At 36.8% G+C, this 23,855-nt stretch overlaps 1 protein-coding gene across 5 annotated transcripts in view; it reads left to right on the forward strand.

Annotated features, from left to right (window-relative positions):
* The window catches only part of col14a1a (collagen, type XIV, alpha 1a), a 139,340-nt gene that overhangs the window by 19,218 nt on the left and 96,267 nt on the right, over window positions 1–23,855 (forward strand). For all 5 annotated transcript variants that reach the window (XM_079895467.1, XM_079895471.1, XM_079895469.1 and 2 more), the window contains 5 exons: window positions 20,870–21,025; window positions 21,182–21,301; window positions 22,662–22,826; window positions 23,115–23,276; window positions 23,359–23,516. In XM_079895467.1, coding sequence (XP_079751593.1) covers window positions 20,870–21,025; window positions 21,182–21,301; window positions 22,662–22,826; window positions 23,115–23,276; window positions 23,359–23,516 — 761 coding nt within the window. The remainder of the gene's footprint in view (window positions 1–20,869; window positions 21,026–21,181; window positions 21,302–22,661; window positions 22,827–23,114; window positions 23,277–23,358; window positions 23,517–23,855) is intronic.

Genomic DNA, 23,855 nt, shown 5'->3' on the forward strand with positions numbered 1-23,855 from the left:
ATTTCATAAATCAATCAATAAGGGCCTGATGTCCCTTCAATGATTTGTAATTACTTGTTTTTAATAAGTAATGTTATTGAGAACTTTCACTGGTTCCATTTAATTCCGGTTCTGATACCTCTTAATGGTCCACTTAATGATTGTTTTAAATTATTTTAATATTTTGAAGAAAAAAAAAGCCCACATTTTGATAATATTTATCAGGGAAAAATATTAAATATCAATACTAAAATACTAAATATGATCTTTTATTCATTCATTTATTTTTATAATATACCACTGACAAAACAGCCAATTTGTTCAGGTATAATTTAGAGTAGTGTTTCTCAACCAGTGGGTTGCGACCCAAAAGAAAGAAAAAATAAGAAAATCGTGTTTTTTTTCTGTTGTGAGACCTTTATTTTAAAAGACGAACGTGAAAGCTGTTAATTAGTTAGACGCCGTTAGTGCTGGGTTGGTACGTGTGTGTGATAAATGAGTGAATAAATGAGAACCATTGATTTAGACTACACTGGTGATGCTCTATGTTTTTTATTATTTACTAAAAATAACCTACTCAAAAATGGTAATTTGTTTAAGAATCTTGTAAGGTTTTGATTTACTAAAAGAACATATTCAAAATAGTCATTAGTTTGGGAATCAGATTGCACTGATTCTATGGTATGTTTTTGTTTAATTAAAAATAAACTACTCAAAAGTGTCATTAGATGGGTAATCGTAGACTAGACTAAATCATGTATGTTTAAGAATCTGTATGGTTTTGATTCACTGAAATAATAGATTCAAAAGAGTCATTCGTTTGGAAATCAGACTACGCTGGTCATGCTGTATGGTTTTGAGTCACTAAAAGATGAAAAAGGGTCATTCGTTCGCGAATCTGACTTGATTGATGTATGTTTCGCGCTGTATACATTCAGTAGTTTCTACTGAATAATAGTACAAGAAAGATTATCAGACTATTTTACCAAGTCTTTAAAATTCCAGGCTGATCTCTTGTTCTGCAGCTGTTCCCTCTTATTCTTGTGCTGATCAAGTGAGTGTATGTGGAATCTGTTTTGTGATTAATTTGTAGTAGCACTGGTGTAATCACATCAGCCATATTGCAAGAGAGAGCGCCGATCTTTGCCGTGCCAGATGTGAAACCAAAGGCCATTACAGGTGCTTAGCATCACACAGCTGCCCGCCTGGCCTTTTGCCCACACTAAGCAAACAAACTCTAGATGGGCCAGCTGTTTATTAAGGCCTGATTGAATTTTTCATTACAACTACAGTACTAGATCGGGAAGTCCACAAAAGACCTGTTATAGGCATTAGGCAGAATCAGCATGAGTAAGGGATACACCGCTGTTGAATTCATTTCAATAGTGCTGTTTCGGTCATGGCCGTCTAGGGACCAGGGGTTTGAATTAAACTAAAGCTGTTAAGAGATTTGTTTCCTCTCTCATCTGGTCCCTCGTCTGCGATAGAAATACTTTTCTTTGAGCTCGGAACATTAAAGACAGATCAATGTCCAGTCCCACAGCGAATTTTGCTTTCTATGACCCTTTGTTTGTTTATTACTCTGTTACCGTACTCTCAAAAAAACGTTATGCATTTGAATTGCGTATTACAATTTCCATCCTTTTGGATCGTTACATTTTTAACATAAACTTAATGTGATGCACATTTGTCAGTCATTCATACATAAAATGGGTTGAAACTGATAAGATTTATGTAATAGTACTAATAAATATAATGTGTATAATATTGTATACAATAGCCATGTTTATATATGGGCATCATGTATGTATGCCTGACAAATATGCAGCACATTATTTATTAATTTGTTTAATCTAAAACTGTAATCCAAATGGATGGACATTTTATGTGCAATTCATACATAAATCTTATATTTAGGCCTGAAAATATATTTTTTTGTTACTATAGGTGTTCCAACAGGAAGTAAGGGTAAATTATAACCCCCATACATGAGACTATTGCAGTGGGACACCCTGGTTCATGCCTGATTTAATATCCCTTCCTGTAATTAAGAGAGAGGGCAGCTCAGGGCCAGCGAGGCTCTGATGTAATCATCAAGAGTTGGTATAATGCCTGGAGAGCCGTATATTTAATCTTTGTGTGTGTGTGTGTGTGCGAATGAGCTTTTGCCGGGGTCTCAGCTGCAATCTTTCAATGAACAAGAGTTGCTGTTTATAGTGAACATTTCACATTGTCCATGTTTCTCTGCTTCAAACACACAGTGAGAATATGTAGAGCAGATCCGACGGCTGTAACATTGTGAACGGTACATGATTGTGTCATTCTGATGATGAGGTTACTGATGTGAGAATATATTGCGTAGGACAGATCTTTTTTTTCTTACTACTTACCAAATCTGTCACATATGACACTTGCAAAAAGCCTGTGGTAATGTGCTGCAAAAATATACACATTTTAATCAGTATTTTTGTCTTATTTTCCAGTAAAGTACCTAAACATATTTTAACAATACCAATTTACTTAAGAACATTTCATAAGATATTACAAGATGTTTTTAGATAATATTTATTGAATTAAGTTTACTTTTCCTACCCCGTTAGCTTACCCCATTTGTTTATTTCAGCTTAAATAATAATAAAAAAAAATCTTAAACATTATCTGTATAAAAATTATATATTTATATACGGCGTATAAATTTCCAAAAGCCATTTCTTACGCCATTCAAAAGATTAAGTAACAAAAACAAGTTTGGGGCCAGTAAGATGTTTTTTGAAAGAAATGAATGTTTCTTCAGCAGCAATGAATTAAATTATCACAAATGTTAGTAAAGTAATTTTCAAATAAATGCTGTTCTTTTAAACTTTCTATTGATCAAAGATTCCTGAAAAAAGTCCTGTCTTGGTTTACACAGAAATATTTAGCAGCACAACTGTTTTCACCATTAAGAATTATTTCTGAAGGATCATGCAATGGTATATATGCTGTGTAGTGTGTGTATATAAATACTGAAAAACAAGACTGTCTTTCTCTCTGTGTCCCCTGACCATCTCTGTCCTATTTTGTTTCCTCTTTTCTCTTAATGTTCTTTCATTTTGCTCATGTCAACTCTCACCTTGCATGTGACCTACAGGACGTCTGCTGCGCGCTAATACAAGTCTCTGCTCAGGTGTGTGATGGGTATTTACAACGCTTTTCTCTGGTGTGGTAATAAAACCTCTGCCCCAGTACCTCCCACCGGGGGAATCAGTAATAATCCAGCAGGGCATAACTGTGAATATATGTGTGGAGCTTGTCCTCTGCACAAGCACCATTAAGCATCTGGGACTATGATGTGTTGGTCCCTCTCCATGAATTCATATGTCTTGGAGGAGAGTTTGGCAGCGATTCAGGGTCATTAAGATTTTAAATCTCGGATGAAATCTTCTTTAGGGAACAATACAACATTATAATGAAAAGACATTGTCTTGAAACACTGCAAAAATCACTTTCTTAATCAGCATTTTTGTCTTCCAGTAAAAATATGTAACCTTTAAAATGTATATATGAAGACTTCGGATGCTAAAGTAAGTGCTTCTTCTAAAATTAGCATTTTTTTTTTAAAGCTTGTACGTTTAAGTTCAGTAATTTCACTTTAATGGCAATTAATAGGTCATTTTCATTGCCATTAAAGTGAAATAACTGAACATAAACATACAAGCTTGATAAAAATGATCATTCTAGAAGAAAATTTCAGATGGCACTTAGAGGCTTTTGCATCTGAAGTCTTCATATACAGTATATAATTTATATTTAAAATAAAATTGTAATATTTGATGAAAAACTTAAAGGAAAATCAAAAATGTTACCTGAACAATAAGCACCTGAAATAAACAATTGTAAGTTGAAGTAAAATCATTAGTAATAAATAAATAAAAAAAAGTAAATTAAAGCTAAATAGAAAAAATGACAAAAGCACAAATAATTACTAAAATTGAAATAAATTAAAATGAAAACTGAAAATGTACAAATAGAATTGAATTCAAAATATGAATAAATACTATAATAATATATAAATAATATAAAAATACACTGATTCTCTGAGATGTCCTAATATCTAATACAATATTGCTTTGTGTGTAAATGTAAAACTTTTTAAAGGATGTTTAAAGGATTTTTAGATATTCTATTGAAAAACAAGACAAAAAGAATTAGATTCAAATTAAGAAATTGATTTATTTTTGCGGGATACTTTTTGTGGTCAGACTGAAGCTGATATGTGTATCTTTTTTAAGAGCACAAATTCTCATTATATTTTAATAGATGTAGTGCCTAAAATGGGGCCAACCCAACAACTGTCTGTTTAAAGCCGTGTTGGGCGGCTAATGGATGACTCAATAAGGAGTTCTCCTCAGACACCTCGCCCATATAAAGTGCCAGCGCTTGAGGCCTGAGGGAAGGCACAACTCGAGGGCAAACTGATATTTTCATAACATCTGTCAAACCTTTGAGAGGAAGCACGCTTGGCTTCTAAAATTTATCGCCACGTTAATCTCCAGTGTTATCATTTATTTAGGTTCTGCCCTCCATCAGGATTTAGTTATGCCTCCGGTCATTTTTTCCAAGGACTGTTTTTTATGATGCACATGCATGGAGACCGAGATTTGGTGTTGTGTGGGCTGGTTTGACTGGCGGTTGATGAAACACAGAGCTGGATAATAGTGGCTCTTGTGGGATAGCGATTCTCTGTCCTGCCCTTCACCCGCACATGAGAAGAAGGTCAGAGATCGGACTCAACTGAAGCTGATGTAGGGGGGTTCTGAACATAAAAAGTAGTTCACTCATTACAGCAAAGGACACTAGGAGGGTGAGGTGGGCTTTTCTCGCTCTTTCTTTCTCATCCACATTATTTCCCTCTCTGGCACTAATTCCCCGTGCTCACATTTCAAAGTCTCGGACTAAAATGGTAAATGCCAAAGTGCAAAATCTCTCAAAGCTGTTGCCACTTTTAGACGGCACCCTGTCTGGCCTATAGCTTAATGAAAATGAGTACTAATTAACCCCTATGAGGATCGCCTATATAATGACATCTGGGGAAGTGCTAGTCAAATTGATATCTCGGATGACTGCAACATGATGATGTAATGGGATACAAGTAATGGATGATGTACAATCAGACGGTCATTATCACAAAATGACCACCAACAGGTACATGAAGTGGATGAAACTTTTATATCCTGTCCACCTTATTTAAAGCTGCAGTCCGTAGTTTTTCCTCTTTGTCGCCATCTCTGTTTGAAATCTGCTATTGCAGTTATTCGCCAAATTATCAACTTTACGTGGGTTGTGCCTCGGCACGGCACAGCGCAGATGAATCCAATGTTTTGAGGAGAATGTGCGGCTGTCAGTCACCGCGCCGGTGTGGATACTGTCATTCGGAATCACAGATTCTACTTTTTGGAAGTATGACCAACATAAGAATTTTTACCAGAAAATGTAATCTGAGTAACATCCACATTTGTTCTGACCAACTAAAGTAAAAAAAGCATTGCAGTAAATCACGCTGATTAAATCTAACGATCACTTATGTCTTACCTGTCCAGCAGAAAAAAAGCCGTCTCTGCGTCCGTTTTGAACCGCTTCAAAACACGGAGTTCACGCCACCTTTCAAAAGCCCTTCCGATATTTATCCTTGTTTTCGCATTGGCCCTGTAGCCACTCCGAAGTCTGAAGTCTTTTGCGTTTTACAACGGGTGAATCTCCAGTTGTCACTGGTGATTGTCGTTTGAACCTTTCTGGATCCGCCATCAAATTGATAAATTTAATTATATCAAGTGCTGTGAGAAAAGGCTATAAATCTCCACCTCCAAAATCCTCACACGCAATTGATACTTTGCACGTGACGTCACGTCACAAGTACTGGCTGGCGGGCAAGAACGTCGTTCTCCAGCAACGAAACCCTGTAAACTAATCAAGGGTCGCCAGTTTTACTATACAAAAGTTGGTGTTTTGAGGTGTAAACGACATGCCAGATAGTTGTTGTGCAATTGGATGCACTAACCGCAGATGAGATAAGCAACCTTCACACTATACACACTGTGCAAATTACCATCAAAGGTAATTTCAACATTTGTTTGAATACAATGGGTGTATGATCATGTAATTAATCGTGTCTTTAAGTTACCCTGTAGTTTCGTCAATCAACACCACCAGTATTCACCAGCTGGTTCGGCGAGTCAGCTGTTTGTGTTATGAGTCTAAGCTAGACTAACTGTGCGTTCACACCGCCGCTGGCGAGAGCGGCAAAATTCATTGAAAATGAATGATTTCCGGGCACTTTGACGCTCTCGCCGGTGGCGGTGTGAACGTACAGTAACAGCTGTCGTCTTTTGCTAACAATAACAGAAGTGTGTGATAGGTTGTTTTGAGGTTTGCGATATCTATGATTTTCAATGAGAACCAGAGATGACCCTTCAGTAGAGCTAATGTTAGATTATTTACGGAGGAATTATTACTGCTCGATTATCTTTAAAAAACTTGTCTGCTTTACACAATTTAGCTACCTTGGAGTTAATCCTAGTCCATATGCAGCTAGCTCGCTAACAGACTTGATAGCTACTAGAAAGACCTGGAACTACAGGACTCTACGTTGAAAATACCCGTTTGTTGCCCGCCAGGTATCCGTGGTAGTCACGTGACTGCAAAGTATCAATATAGCCTACTAGCCGAGACATCTTCATTATCTGTACAGTAATGACGCAAAGACATGCTCGAGCTAAGGAAAGCAGATCGTTTTGAACACTGGCTGGTTATGTACTAACTCAAAAATTTATTTTGGATAATTGTTAACCCAAAAAAGTTACAGAATGCAGCTTTAAGGGCTACTTACCGAATAAATAAATAAATAAATAAATAAATAAATACACAAGCAACATTGATTTGAAATTCTTTAATTATGTGAGAAGAAAGAAACCACAGAGTGATATCCACTCTATATTTTTCAAGTAAGAGTAGGCTTGGCCATTTGTAGATTGAATGTGTCTAGCTTCCAGTTATTTTTAGATGGACATGCTGCTTGTTATTGCAAACTGGTATTTCTTACCCTATTATATTAATTTGGTGGCTTATTTATAAACATGCTGGTTTGTAGCTCAAACAGTTTTTCCATTTTCTGCACTTTTCTGCACTTATTTCCAAATAGCGGCTAATGAACCGGAAGTCTTGCACATTCACAGAAAATAGCTTACTTCCGTGTTGAAAAATAAGGTGGATACATAGAGCAAATAGCCTATTAGACGCTAGAAAAGTGTACAACATGGAGGCTCTGCGTCTTGCATTTCATCCGCTCTACAAATCGGTGATTAATTCAGCTGTCAGTGCTCTTATAAATCTGACTCTCTGCACGTTGCTGCAGTAAGTTATCAGAGGTGATTTCACTCTAAATCCTCCCCTTTCCAGTAGTCAGAAACATCAAAAATCCTTGAATTAAGTTTTATCCATTCCTCACTAGTCATTGGCAAACCCAGTAGGTAACATAGAGTGGCAATATTTGGAGCACTGCCTCGCACACATCTTTCATCCAAAGATTGTGAACGCTCTTCATTCTAGTGGAATCAAATAAACTGCAACCAAAAACACTGACAAAAGTACTGATAAACACTTATTGAAAAACTTTATATATATATATATATATATATATATATATATATATATATATATATATATATATATATATATATATAATTCTTTTTTTTTTTTCAAAAAGTTGTTTTTCGAACAAGATTCAAACTCGCAACCTCTTGCACTTAAAGGATAGAAAAAAAGAAAAGAAAATTAAACTTCTGTCATTATTTACATAACCTCATTTCATTCCAAATCTGTATGACCTTTTTTTTCAGTGGAAAACAAAAAATATATTTTGAAAGAAAGCGGGGTCCAAACAACAACTAACTTTTATTGTATGAACACAAACAAACAAACAAACAAAAAAAAAAAACCCAAAAACAAAAACAACATCAAACTAAATAAAACACAGCACAAACCTACACAAAATAAAAACCAAAACATTAAACGACATGCAAAAAAAAAAAAAAAACACACCAGCAAAACACCAAACAAATGTTTTAATGTATTTTTTTTTTTCACTAAAGAAAAAAAGTCATTCAGGTTTGGAAGCACATGAGGGTAAATAAATGATGACAGAATTCTCATGGACACTAATTTGCATTAATGGTAACACTTTAGTTAAGGGTACAATTCTCACGATAAACTAGTTGCTTAATATCATGCATATTACTACGGTATTGGCTGTTTATTAGCACAATAAAGCACTTATTAATGCCTTATTCTGCATGACCATATTCTATATCCCTTAATCCTACTCAATACCTAAACTTAACAACTACCTTACTAACTATTAACACAGTACAGTAAGTAGGAGTTTTGAGGCAAAAGTCAAGTTAATAGTTAGTTGATTGTAAGAATTGGACCCTAATCTAAAGTGTGACCGCGTTGATTCATAATATATGAATTGTTATTTATTAAATGTGTCATAATGTATTAATTCCTTAATAACATATAGTTCTAACTAATATTGTAAATGAATGTGCAGGGCTCGCAAAATTTCAAAATCGCTGGTAGCCCTTCGGGCAGGCACTCTTCAGATTTTGGTAGCCCGAAATGAATTTTACTAGCCCAAATAAAAAGAAAATTTTTAATGTAGAAAACTGGTTAGGAGTCAAAACATGAATCAAAAACTTTTTCAAAACACAAATATCAACAATTGGATATAAAATAATCAAATTAGAATCATCAATACAAATATGCATCTGGTAATAACTGAACTGAAATTTGTGTGATCAGTATGGAACATGAATCAATCTGTGTCGGTGGCTCAGCCCCCAATGAGGGTATGAAAAAAAAAAAAAGGTAATACTTAAGTTTAGGGTCTAATACTCACTATTAACTAGTTTCATCATGCAGATGGCAGGGTTTTATCATCACTGAGGTCCCGAATGTGAGGTAGGCTAGTTAGGGGGGTTTGGGGGCTCCCTCGAGAAAAAATGTATTTCTCTGATCTACATATGTGCATTTTAAGATGTTTTGAAGGCCAAAAAAAATGGATAACAATAGCTTTAAAACCATATCAGCGGACAGTAGATTATTTGTCAATACCTGCTCTCACTTCTTATCCATCACTCTTTCTTTTTCTCTCATCTTGCCATGTCTCTTCCCCTCCTAAAGCTGAACTTTAATTTACTGAAGGCTACAAATTGTATTATATTAATTCTCAACATGTACACATTCATTATTAATTTTATGCCTAACATGATGAAAACAGCTTTGTTAATGTTTCTTGTCCCCTCACAGTGACAGTAAACTAATGATTACATTACATGAGTCACGTTACATAGGCCTATTTTCAGTTCAAAATGCCGAAATTCGACAAAAGTATATTTGTTTCAAACGAAATCGTTTGCCTGATTATTTTTGTCATTCGTTTCACATTTATGACCTAAAAAACTGTCAAATGTGAAATGTTTAGTTTAGCTACTTAAATCTTATCTCGCACTTGACCGTAAACTGAAGCGTCAGTTGCTCTGCTCAAACTGGCGCTCAGCAGCTTCTGTGAACATAAATCCCGCCTACTTTGTTTTGATTGGTCATTTCAAATATTCTGACATTGACGAATGACGAGCAGTGACGGACCAATGAGACTCAGATGAACACACACACACACACGCACCCTGTCCTCTCTTTCTGACGTGCGCTCTGCTCGACGCCGCTGCGGATTAAAGATGAAGAACGCGCTGAATCTGATTATAACAAGACTGACGCGAACACTATTTCAGATAGCGGGACGTCGGGCAGGCGATTTTGCGAGCCCTGATGTGTTAATTGCCACAATTGATCAAAGCTATGTAATTTAACTTCCAGTTGTCTGCTTTAATTAATCATTAGCTAATTATTTGCAAATGTATCATTATGTTTTGACTTTACTTGTTGAGTCACACGACTATTAACTAATTGTTGTGTAATATGCCATTCTGTTTTTGACATCCACACTAAGCCGTAGATTTCAATTTCCAGCCATCTACAACCGTGATTCCACTGTGCCAGATGAACTGCTGCATCCAGTATCTTGTTGTTCATGGCACAGGAATATGTCAAGTTAAACTTGAAGTCTAGGATTCAAAGGTGGAGCACTGAGAACATGCGGCCGGGGACTGTGTCTAGACCGGACAAAGACAATAGAACCCATTCTAATCAGTGATACTACACTGGATGCGGCACGATGCTACACGACACAACAAAACCCAGACAGTAAACTGATGCCACATTCGTTCTCCAAGCTCTTGCGCTACTTCTGTTACAAAAGACAAATTGACTTTGTAATGGTCTGTCATGTCCAGTATAGACAGCTGTTTACGTGATAATGGTCGCGTCCAGTTTAAACATGGTGTAACAGCGGGCAGTAGGTCATATTCTGGTGTGCTGATATTTATGTGCAGCCCAGCTTACTCATCCTTCAAACACATTCTCTGACATTAAATCCACTGCATGTGCAACAGCCCCACAGACCATTAGATGGAATCTCTTAAAACTCATCTTTGATCACCAAGTTGACACATTTATACTGCCTTAAAAAAGCTTGAATGTAACTCTACACCCTTGCCTCATTTAGTATCCGCGGTTCTATGAATATATACAGTAAATTAGCCCTGCCTCCACTCACTCACACCAGCTCAGAGATCCACTCGTTGATGATCACACGTTGTCGTGATTGGGTACGAGGTAGTTTGTGACGTCAGAAACATCAGTGATTTCAAATCACATTTTTGAGACTGTCTTTGGTTCACTGCAGTTTTAAAGAGAAAAAAAAATCAACAATGGCATTGACTTGTGAATTTGCACATGGTTTGTCTTAAAGTACATTTAAAACCACATAGACATATAAACAACATTAAAAGCTTGATTTTCACCACAGGGGGACTTTAATACTATATGTTATTAGGAATTAATACATGGTTTAATTAATAGCAATTCATATATTATTTAATCATCATACAGTATATACTCTTTATTAGTTTCTGATTCAGTAATAATTAATTAATGGCTTAGTTCCACATCAGCTCATAATCAGAACCCCCAAGACTGAAAACCTAGAATTACCTCAGTGTAGCAAATTGTTGCCACATATAAAGGTCAAATAAATAGCCTAGCGGTCATTCTACAGCATTTTTGACTGCTGGATGACCAAGTATTTCAAAAATTGATTCCAAGATTTCAACACTTGTGGATTCTCTTGTAGGCTTTTGGACAGTTTGCATGCATGGAGTTGAATCAGAGACAATTTATACCTTGCTAAGTTACTTGTGTTATGTACAGTGTAGAGTCACTGTATGTTTTATAATATATGTAAATGGTGTATTTGATGGTATTTATTAAATAAATGGAACACTGATCCAGTATGTTTGTATTATTGATTAGCCTTCTGGGTGTTATACCCAAGAGAGGCTTATTGCATGTATACCTTTTCTCTGAAATACATTTCTAGAAGTTCAGAAAAGTTATGTTGACCATCGATCTCAGCGTGTGATGCAACTGTCTTTCTTCGGCAAGCTTTGACAAGCCAAGACAGCCTTGCTTCGTAGCCACGATTACCCAAACCCTGTAGGTTTCTGTTTTATATTTATTTGTGCTTATAACATCACTTCTCCTTGTGTGAGAGCCCTGTTAGCAGATGCTGTATATAGTGTGTAGCTGAAGGGCAGTTTGGAAATTAGCGGTGACATGTTCAAAGCGTCTAGAGGCCTTTACGGTCTGTGCCTGTTCCCACGCAAACCCCAGACGGGGTGTAAAACAATCCCTCCAGCCCAGACATAGCCCAAAGCCTGCGTTTTAGTAAAAATGCTGCTTGAAAATAATACAAGCATCCCAAAAATTAAATAAATATCAGACAGAATTACAACATAGTCAATTTCATTCCCAGATAAATGGAGGCCCCACAATAAATCATCTTCATGTCTGGGAGAAATGGTCATCTGGAAAAAAAAAAAGACATGAGCTTGTAAAGAAGCCGTGGACTGCAAACCATATTAATGATTGAAATTCCTTTACTTTGAAGGATTGGATCCTTTGAATGTGGTATGGAAGCCATTAGATTGGGCAGAATTATTTGGACATTCTCTGAGCGAGGCTTAGGGGCATCTGATGACTTTTACATGACAGTGAATTCAACATAAGGCATTTGATTGGTCAATATTCATGAATCCAATTTCTGATTGGTCAAACACTAGGCGCGTTTCCATTACAGATTTGCGCAAAACTTTTGCGATTTTTTTTTTTTAAATGTCGACAAAAAACTATTGCGAAATGACGGCGTTTCCATTAACCGATGTTATGCGACTAAAACTTCCTCTTGCGATAAGTAAAGTCATTCCAAAAACCATGGCATCGGACGTTGGTAGGTTTCTGTACTATATCCCAGAAACTGCACTGGTCATTATTATTAATCGAAGGAGACGTATGTGTGTTTTCCAAGCCTTAATGGTAAGGAACGACCCTTATACTTGTGAGCGGCACATATGAGGTGTTTTTGGGTGTTTCTCCCTCATATCTGCTTCGATGTCTTGATTGTGGCATTTATTTGAGGTTTAGAATCCATTATTCCTGTAATTCTTTTGTCTTATATGAATTTAATAAAGAACTCTGTCTTGTATTCTGTCCAAACATACCGCGTCATGCCAAGTCAGGTGACCTGTAAATGCGCAAAAACTGTTTCCATTGCAGTTTTGCGAAATATTTATTTTTCGAATTGCCTGAAAAACCACCTTATGGGAGTGTAAAAACTTTTTTTGCGATAAATGGGAGTTTTTGCAAAATTGGCGTGTTTCCATTGGGCGTATTTTCAATTCGCAATTTCAATTTGCGCAATTTGAAGGGTAATGGAAACGCGGTTACTAAGGGTACATTCTTAGATCCACCATCTGCTGCATTTAAATGAACCATATAGTTTACAGTTGAATAATATGTAAATGAAAAGAAGCATGTTGAACAGACTGGTTAGTGTGCAGACTGAGCGTGTCTGGTCTGAAGATGCCTGACCTCTTTAGTGCTGAATGAGAATGAGAATCTAACAGGAGTGCTATGAGAATGAGAATAGTAATCATTACAGTTTCCAGCTGGTCTGCCTGGAGGAATCTAGACGTGGGCTGCATCACCGCTCCCACACATCAACATCACAAATGCTCTTCTTCGCTCTCATAACTCCGTTCCACACTGTAGGTTCGTGTCTGGTAGGGGAGCCGGAACTGGAGGGCCCCGGGTCTGCGTTTCTCCACTTTCAGCCTACTCAACCAAACTTAGTCAGATGATATTCAAATGTATACTTGACTCCCAATGACAAGTGCATTTCTGATACAGGATATAGTTTGCTGTAGTTACTGATTTAATTTTTTCACAAACAAATGTGCATTTACATACAGTATAGTGATAATCAATCAGTGAAACATATACATTTTATTTGTAATATCTTGATAATTATTACTAGTAAATTTAAATTTTACATGATTAAAATAAAAATAATAAAATGTATAAAAATATAAAAATATATAAAAATATTCTACAATTCTTTTTGATGCTGATCAATTTTATGTTTTGGCTGATAACTGTTAAATGGCAGATATTAAAATCCCAAAAAAAAAAAAAAACAAACAAAAAAAAAATCCAATTAATTATCCAGTATCAGGTAATATCCACTATTGTTCAAATGTTTGGGGTTGGTAAGATTTTTTAAAGTTTTTAAAAGAAGTGCTCACTGAGGCTGAATTTATTTGATAAGAAATACAGTAAAAACATTGTGATAATACTGTGAAATATTTTTACAATTTAAAATAACTTAAAAAAAAAAAAATGTATATATTAATTTAACTTAAAATTAAATTATAACTTACTTTAATACTGTTTAAATATCAAGAAACATTTAACATTTAACATTTCAAAGCCGCGATGTACAGAAAATCACACAAAGATATAGAAAAAAAAATTATAAAAACATTTTGGATCAATAAATCTAAGAAATAACATAAATAACTCCAGAAAGGCCACACAGACAGGATTTGCATTTCACATGCAAATCAAATTAAATCGGCTAAATTACCTGTGCGAGCAGGCTCTAAGTACAGCACAACATCGATGCGCCGAAAAAAAATAAACAGTTACAAAATTAAATTACAACAGAATATACCTTTCTAATAAATAGAAATACAAAACGAAATAAATCAAGTCACAAGATGAGGAGCAAATGTGTGCAAAATGCCTAAAGTGCAGGGAAACATATATTTAAACCCCAAGCCACAAATAGTTAGATTAGATAACCCTGACAGATCAATAAATAAAATAAAAATAAAGAAATTATTAAAATAACGATAGTAGCCAGAATTTTGTCTTTTTAACTGCAGACACAACAATAAATGCTAAACTGGAGTGGCAGTCTTTTTAGCTAAAAATGTTCACAGCATCCAAAAATCTAATTATAACCGGCTGAAAAGTTTTGAAATCACTTGTACCCTACCTGATCGAGAGAACAAATCCAGTCTTTCACTCTGTCTGTGTCCGTTGGAGTATTTTGTGCGCACGGATAAAATACATTCTAAAACACTTAACATGAAAAACGTTTAACAACTTAATCTCCTAAAATAGTTGAATTAAAATATCAAATTATGTAAAGAAAGGTTCATCTGCTTATCTGCACATAGTATGGTTTCTTAATAAAGTGTGTACATACATTAAGCCACGTTAAAGTGCCTTTCAAGCGTTTTAAAAGCTTTTTTCACGTTAAGCATTTTAGAATGTCCCGTGGAAAACCAACTAGTTCTATGTGAAATCAGACATTGAGCGCCCTCATATAGCCAAAGTGGCATGATCCTCGTTTCATAAAACCTCTGCGAAGATTCGACCGTGAGATTGGTAGTCAAATCAGGCTCCTCCTATCGAAGCATCGAATCTTCGACTATTCGGCGTCACCCCTACTGATAACCAATATGGTCCAGATGTATCATGCATCCCTAAAAACTATATGAGCCATACTGACTTTATATATTTCAGTGCCAAATTAGCACAACCTAATTCGTAATCATGAGCACAGCCTTATGTAGTGACGTCACATCCCGCCAATCCTTCTCCCAATCTAAAACTTGTTCCGCAGCACTGTGTTCTCAGCCTAGACTGGGTAAACCCCGCCCGATCTGCTGGCGATTTGATTTTGCCCTGTAGCTCAGGCTGGAAACCTGTACATTCTTCTATCCTGCTTCCTTTACAAATTTGCGGGGACCAATCACAAACTGGCTTATCCACCTGGCGCACTATTGGCGGGTTTAATCCAATCCAATTCCTTTTAACCTCTTGACGATGCTCAATGGCTTCTTTAGTTTAGCAAACAAATCGCTCGAGTGGGTGTAAATACCACTCACTTTCATGTTTTTTTTTTTTGCACAACCTGCAAAAATTGCTCAATGCCATTGCTGCTGCTTCTGCAAACCGCTGATCAATGCTCCAAACCAACACATCTGTTGACACGTTTCCTGCCTGGAGTTTTCGCTGCAAAGTACGTCACCTGGATCGTTGGTCTGATTGGTTGAACGACTATCCAATTGCGTACAGAGTCATTTGAACTATGCCCGTTGATCACGCCTCTTATGCAGTAGAAAATATAGAGCAGACTCCCCAGACTAATGTTCAATCTTAAAAGATTGAGCTTGGTCTGGTGATAGCCAGACTACTCTCAGCCCTCTGTAAACTCGAATTCACCCTTTATTTCTTCTTGTCACTTCACGTCCTATTAAGAGAGAAAATTACATGCTTAAATGTCTTATAGGCCTGTTTCAGGTTCACCTGCCAACTCTAGGGAAATAGTGGAACTGGTCAGAAAGAGTGTGCTTTTTAGATTCCCCCAAGAGCCCCAGAAGAGCCCCGGCTGTAGCATGCTATCTGTCCTTTCGGATTATTTAGATGGAGTGGACTGATTAACCTTGTGTGCTCTTTAGAACAAAGGCGCTCATTCTTCGGCCTGTGCATTGTTTGGCAGTTGGCTATGTTGCTCTGCTGACGCCACAACCCATAGCATACTTGGCATGGCCGGCAGTCTGAGCGAGAGCTGAAGTAGGAGAGAGGAATAATGCTGCCGTTATAAAATGCTAGATAGAGCAAATGCTCCTCTCACTGTTTCAGTGACCTCTGTCTGCTTTTTTAGGATGTAGAAAAAGTGGGAATAGAGGGGGAAATCTGTTGGTGAGAGTTGTTAACCTTAAGGAACTAACCTTAATGGGCATTGAATGGTATTTTAACATGCTCCTGAGGGTACCAGCTCTTCTTCTGGCTATACCTTTTATTGCACTCCACTCTCTCTCTTTGTTTTTCTCTTTCCTCTCTCTCCTGTTGATATGCTACTGTAGCTCAAAAATGGGGCCCTATTTTAACGATCTAAGCGCATGATCTAAAGCGCAGGGCGCAAGTTCACTTAGAGCGTGTCCGAATCCACTTTTGCTAGTTTAACGACGGGAAAAATGGTTGGTGTGGTCTAAAAGGTTGTCCCTATTCTCTTGATTAGTAATGGGTGTGTTTTGGGCGTAACATGCAAAAAAACAATCAGAGTCTCATCTCCCATTCCCTTTAAAAGCCAGTTGCACTCGCGCCATGGCGGATTCGCTATTTACATGACGGAATTTACAAGCGAAACGACTGAACGCTTCTCCAGAGAGCAAACGGATCTGCTCGTGAGCAAGGTTAAGGCTCAGACCATCTACAGGACAAGCCGGATTCCACCATATCTTTATGTACACAATAATAATATTTTACATTGTAATCCTTTTATTTTTAATATTTGGCATGTTTGTGTGCTGCTGCGCGTCCCTGTGTGTGTAATAAGCAGCTAGAGTGTACGCACGTTGTACACCCGCCTATAGGCGCACATTACTTATGCGCTCTTTAAATAAAGAAATATATATTGCGCCATTGACTTTAGACCAGGTTTTTGTTGGTCAATGGCCAAGTCTATTTCAGTTGCCTCAAAATAGCAACGCGCCAACAATGCGCCAGAACACACCTCGTTTTCAGACATGCACACCCATGGGCGTACAAATGGGCGCATATGCGCTTGGCGCTGCATTGTGCCGGGTGTATGATAGGGCCCATGTTATGCTATGTTATGTAAGTTTTTAAATAAATTGATACTTTTATTGAGCAAAGATGCACTAAACTGACCCCAAAAGGGACATTGAATAGATTTATATTGTTTAAAATAAATACTTCTTTCTTTAAAAAATGTATTCATCAAAAAATCTTTAGAACATTTCAATAAAACCTGTATAACGCACAAAGCACTGCTACTTGGGCAGAGTGATTTGCCCGCAGCACCTGAGAAGCCCCATGGTAAGGAGCAGAGAGTTTGCCCAGAATTGGTGTAAATCACTCCGCAGAAGTAGCAGTGCTTCGCCTTCTGAGAATATAGTTCCCAGTATGTAGACGGTTAGAAGATGGCTGTGTCTCATGTGACCTTCTTATTTGTACACGCTGTGACTATACAAATCACAACATGTAAATAGTAAATAGTTATTTTGTCACTTATTGGGAGCAGTATGCTAGCTGAAGCCATTTACCTCCAGTCTTTGTGCTAAGCTAGGCTAGCGGTGGGTGTGTCAGACAGAGTTACGGTATGCACGGAGTTGAGAAGGGTATGTATGGACTTATCTAACTCTGGGGGATACGGTGAATAAGCTAAAGTCCCAAAAAGTCGGCGTGTTCCTTTAAATGTCCTAACCTGTTGAGTGTGTTGTATTTCATAATAGCTGCTTGTAGGTAGCACAAGCATAATTATTTTGGTGAGACTATCAGCATATTAAGAACCACTTCAGATATCAAGCAGTCTGTTATAACCTCAGGCTTCCTATATCTTTATCCCTTCAACATCCCTGTACTTCTTAATGACTTCACCTCAAAGAGAGTTGAAAGGTGGCCAAAAAGACATGCTTACTAAAAACTCACTCATTATTCAAAATCTTGAAAGAGCAAGAATTCTCCTTCCCCCCACATTAGTAGTCTAGACACCCCAGCGACAAGGGAGTCAAGATAGCTGACAAATTTTTGACACGAGAGTTCTGACAGGAACAGCAAGAGCGTCTATTCGGTAGTTAATCTTAATATGCATCTAATGAGAACAATAAACGTGACCTGCCACGAGACCTGCCCGTGGCATCTCACCTCTAGTGAATATTCCATATGTCTGGAGACGCCATGGTACACACAGGCGACGACACTGAAGCCAGAAAAGGCATAATTAATGAAGGTCTGCATGCATTGTGCATTTATCATACCGCCGCTGCTTTGACTTTGCATTCATGAAGGATGCGAAAGAGTTGATTGCATTGTCTGTCGTGTTAATCTCATTTGCTTGTCTCTTCTTCTTTTCCTCCAGCATATGTATGATTGAGAGCTCCCAGAGGACGTCCCGCAAACCAAAAGAGCTTTTGCAGCCCGACAGCATTGCAGCAAGCACTTCCATGGCATCCTATTGTAATCGCATGACCTTTATGGGTTTTCTAAGGCGGCAATGAGGAGTCTGTTGCTTAGTAGATAAGTCCAGGGTCACTTAGGGCTTAATAAATCGATGTTGCCGGATCGCTGATGGGTCTGATGCATCCTCTCCTATGAATCTCAGGATACAATCAGCCCTGTGTTCTCTGATAGAGGGGCTAACGTGGATTAGTGATACCAGGGCTCTCAATGGCTCACTGATAACAGCAGAAGGTACCTGTGTCTTGACAAGCCACTCTTTGTGTAGTGGCATGGATCGAACTACGCCACTATTTGCAGACATAAATAGTTGGAGTGGAATTAAGAAGCGCAGGAGTTAATTAAACATCTTGCAGCAATTGAATGGCGTTTTTTATTGAGTGTTTTCTCAGAGCCGAATCGTTTCGTTGTGGTAAAACTAAACTGATTCAACAGACATGCCTAATAGATTTGCCTGCCATGATGTGCTTTTCAGTACCTGTCTATACTGTGGTAATTCACTCAAAAATTGATTTAAAAGAAAACTCTTTATTTACACACCTTGATGTTTTTTCATGTCATTTTTTTATTCATGAAACACAAAAAGGTAATAATGAAAGTTAATGAGGGATGAGGCTGTCATGCTCCACAACACATATATAACAACACATAACAAAAGTATAAAAGTGATACATTTGACATATGTGCTACATTGTTTGCCTAAACGTTTTTTAGTAAGTCATATGATAGCTGTATGCAATAAATATTGTATAAATATATATATACATAAAGAAATACAACAAAATAATGAATAAAATAAAATAAATAAAATGTAAATCATTATTCACTGAAAATCTTTCCACAAGATCAAATTTTTAATTGTTGTTCATTGAAAATTGTCACACAATGGATTCAAATTTGTCATTATGTACTGAAAACATTCACATAAGAGATAAGTTAAATATTTTTTTACTGAAAATCTTCACATAAGAGATCAATTAAATGATTTTTACTGAAAATTCTTCACATAAGTGATAAAGTAAATAATTATATACTGAAAATATTCACATAATAAATACAAATTTAAATCATTATTCACTGAAAATCTTCTCACGAGATCAAAATATAAATTATTCACTAAAATTGTCGCATAAGATATCATATTTTGATTCATTATTCACTGAAAATCTTCACATAATAGGCATAATAATCTTGACACACTCATGAGAGAGTAGCAATATACTGTACGATTAGTGAATGAATTGTTCTTTTGAGTCAGATATTTTTGATGATGCAAAACTGAATCGTTCATCACAAATCGAAGATTTGGTTCTCAAGTTCTCAACTGTTTGATTCTGGTGGTCCCAACGTTAGCAACTCATTGAAATAAAATATTATTTGTGAATAATACATTTTTGTCTATGCTTCACCAAAAAATATCAAAATGAAATAAAAGGAATATAAGTTATAATGACTGCTTTTATGGTCCTTTTGCATCTTTTTTAAGTCCTCAGTCACTTCCATTATATTGAAAACTTTTTTTTTTGTCTTTTTTTTTACCTTTTGTGTTCCATGGAACAATGAAAATCTGGTTTGGAAAGAAATAAGTTTTTTTTTTTTCTTCTTCACTTTTAAGATGATAAAAACATGTTATTAGTCCCAGATTAAGAGCCTCCATGGTCTACTCCTCGCTGCCATCTTTGTGTCAACGGGTTTCTCTGTATTCATGTCTGCGACTAAAGTTTATAGTGTTTCCCTGTTCTGTATTTCAACCCTCTGTAGATGGTGCCAAACACTAATGCTCTTATAGAGAAGACTTGTATCATGCTATAAGGCCTTCTGTGAAAATAAATGATTGAGGGAGGAACAAAACAGACTCCCATGATGCAATGCTGAGCTCTGTGGTCCTGCGCTCCTCAGATTTACTGCCCGTACTGACACTTCATCACTTTACCCCCGCTGTGTGTGTATGTATAGTTATTGCACTGTAGGACTCACAGAGATATAAACACACACATGATTTGTTCGCGTTCAAGATGCCATCAGTTGTCTCTAACCGGTGTGGATCCCAGAGCTGTTCTCACTATTGCTGTTAAAATTGAATGAGTAAAATAATTTTGCTTTGGTTGATATTTGCCGCTGTGTTCATAAATCAAACATGTTCTTCCCTGCCCTATGATGATACTTTGTGCAATGACAAAGTGGTTCAATAAAACCGTACCTGCATTCACAGACTGCAGACTGTTGAGTTTGTTTGATTCTTCAGAGGACAATGCTTTTGGATCTATAGCCATGTGGGACTGTATAAGTGCAACGAAGTTCACTCTTTCTTTTTCTGTTTCTCTGTCTATCTCTCATAATCCAGTGGATCAGTTTGTATGCACAACTCCTGCCGTCGCAGATATTGTCATCCTGGTCGATGGATCTTGGAGTATCGGAAGAATCAATTTCCGTCTGGTTCGCATGTTCCTTGAAAACCTGGTCAATGCCTTCGATGTGGGAATAGACAAAACCCGGATTGGTGGGTCCCATGAATTCACTCTTATTCACTCATAATAATTCGATCACTGTTTTGACCTAAAAATAGATTTACATGATCATTTATTAATTTAGACGACTTTTCAATTGATCTATAAAGTGCCAATGTGTCCCCTGGATGTGTTTTTATGTGTTTTAGGACTGGCCCAGTACAGCGGAGATCCACGAATTGAGTGGCACTTGAATGGCTTCAGCACAAAAGAAGCAGTAATAGATGCTGTCAAAAACCTGCCTTACAAGGGAGGCAACACTCTCACAGGTAATTTGCTGTGTTTTTCCCGACTACTTCCATTGTTCTAGAGACACGAATACATATACTGTGCCTGGTGAAACTGGTCACAACCAGTTCTATCATTGTACCGATGTACAAATTCTACATTGCTGTAGGGTTAAATTCACATAAACAAGTGCAGTATTTTACTTTGCGTTTCATTCACTAACCGGCCAGTCCAACATGACCAGGCACTATAGGCGCTATTTAGTATTTCTCATATTTGCGACTTTATTTCTTGTACTATAATTATGACTTTACTTTTTGTAATTGCAATTTTATTTCACACAATTGCGACTTTTTCTTGTAATTGTGACTTTATATCTCACAGTTGTGACTATTTCGCGTATTTGTGACTTTGTAATACACAATTGTAGTTTTTTGTATTTGCAACTTTATTTCTTGTACTGTAATTGCGAATTCACTGCAACATTGTCACAATTGCAACTTTATATCTCAGAATTGTAACTTTATATCTCACAATTGTGACTTTCACATAATTGTAATTTTATATCTCACAATTGTGGCTATTTCTCAATTATGCGTCTTTGTGATATGCAATTGCAAAAGTTTTTTGTATTTGTGACCTTATTTCTTGTACTGTATTTGCAAATTCACTTTTTGTAATTGCAACTTTGTCACAATTGCAACTTCATATCTCAGAATTTCAACTTTATATCTCACAATTACAACTTTCTCATAATTGTGACTACAGCTCACAATTGTTACTATTTCTCGTAATTTCATTGTTTTCTCGTAATTGCAACTTTATAACTGACAATTGCAAGTTTATTTATCGTATTTACCACTTAATTTCTTGTACTGAAATTGCCACTTTTTGTAATTGTATCTCAATATCGTACAATTGCAACTTCTAATAACTGTGAGTTTATTTCTCATAAATATGAATTTATAATGTGAAATTTGACTTCTTATTTTGAAATTCTTTAAATAGACGTCTATCACTGCATACATATATAACCTCCTCAGTATTATCAACAGCTATCGCGTCTCTCAGGAGCCAATTCCCTCCTCCATCCCCAGCTCCTCCTCTCATCCAGTCAGGATTTGGCATTCTGATTCCACCTGAATCAGACTAAAATTCTCTAATTATGTTGTAAACATTAAAATTAATTAATGATATCTGCAATACGTTCATGTTGGTTCTGTTCTGTCCCTAACGGGGGTTATCGCTACTCTCCCTGATCTTATCCATGCTAGGCTGCATGCATGCGCAGGGGGTTCTTGCCCAGAACAGAACCATACCGCCAATCCAAACAGTATGCTAATTGTCAATCGTATTTGATGATAGTGGTCCTGACAGAATTTAATATTTTGATCCGTCTAGGTCTTGCTCTTACCTACATCCTGGAGAACAGCTTCAAACCTGAGTCTGGGGCTCGTACCGATGTTCCCAAAATTGGAATCCTGATAACTGACGGCAAATCCCAGGATGACGTTATCCCGCCTGCTCAGACCCTGAGAAGTGCTGGAGTCGAGTTATTTGCCATTGGTATTAGAGGATTCCTCATGCATCTTTGTGTAGAATAGTTCATCTACTCTCATTTATGCAGTTTGTAGAAAAAGTATCCACCCAGTGTTAAATAAACATCCTCAGGGCTGATGTATAAATTTTGCTGAGCTTTTCAGGGGTCATTTATGAATTTTATCACTAATAATTATTTGCAAAAGATTGTAGACTGTCAACACAGATAGGCTACATGATCAACACTTGCTGTCTCCTATAGATATTCCAGAAACGTGGAATATGACCTTTTTGAATATGTTTGGTTGTGCGTAGGTGTGAAGAATGCTGATGAGAACGAGCTGAAGGCCATCGCCTCTGAACCAGAGGACACACACGTTTATAATGTGGCTGACTTCAGTATCATGAGCACTATAGTGGATGGTCTGACCAGGAAGGTGTGTGATGGAGTGGAGCAACAGGACAAAGAAATGAATCGTGAGTGTTTTACCTGCTGTTTAAACTTCCATTTCTGATGTGTGGAATGGGATCTAATGTCTCACGATTTCCTCATTGCCAGGAGATTCTGTCACTGAAGAGACTGCGTCCCCACCCCAGGACATGGTCATTTCTGAGGTGACTGCACACAGTTTTCGTGTGTCCTGGACTCATGCTCCTGGAAGTGTGGAAAGATATCGAGTGGTTTACCATCCAACCAGAGCAGACATTCTGGAAGAGGTGACCAATCAAAGACTTTATGCTCTATCACAGCTTTCAAATCTGTTACTCAACTATTGTGTAGTTATTTTGCAGTGCTACAGAACATCCACTAAGTGTATTTAAAACCAAACCCACCAACTTACAACATACTTGGAGGACCAATAATTGGGAAATGAATAAATGACTTGATAAAACAAATATAATACATTTTCAATTAAATTTAATCCTGAATTAATTTTTGTATTACTTATTCCTTAATTATTATTATTATTTTTTTTGTATTTGTTTTAATACATTTTTATTCTTTTTTACTTTATTTATTTATTTATTATTCTTTTTTATATCATTTTTGCAGGT

This window comes from Squalius cephalus (assembly GCF_949319135.1).
Source record: "Squalius cephalus genome assembly, chromosome: 15".
In the NCBI taxonomy this organism is placed as follows: Eukaryota; Metazoa; Chordata; class Actinopteri; order Cypriniformes; family Leuciscidae; genus Squalius; species Squalius cephalus.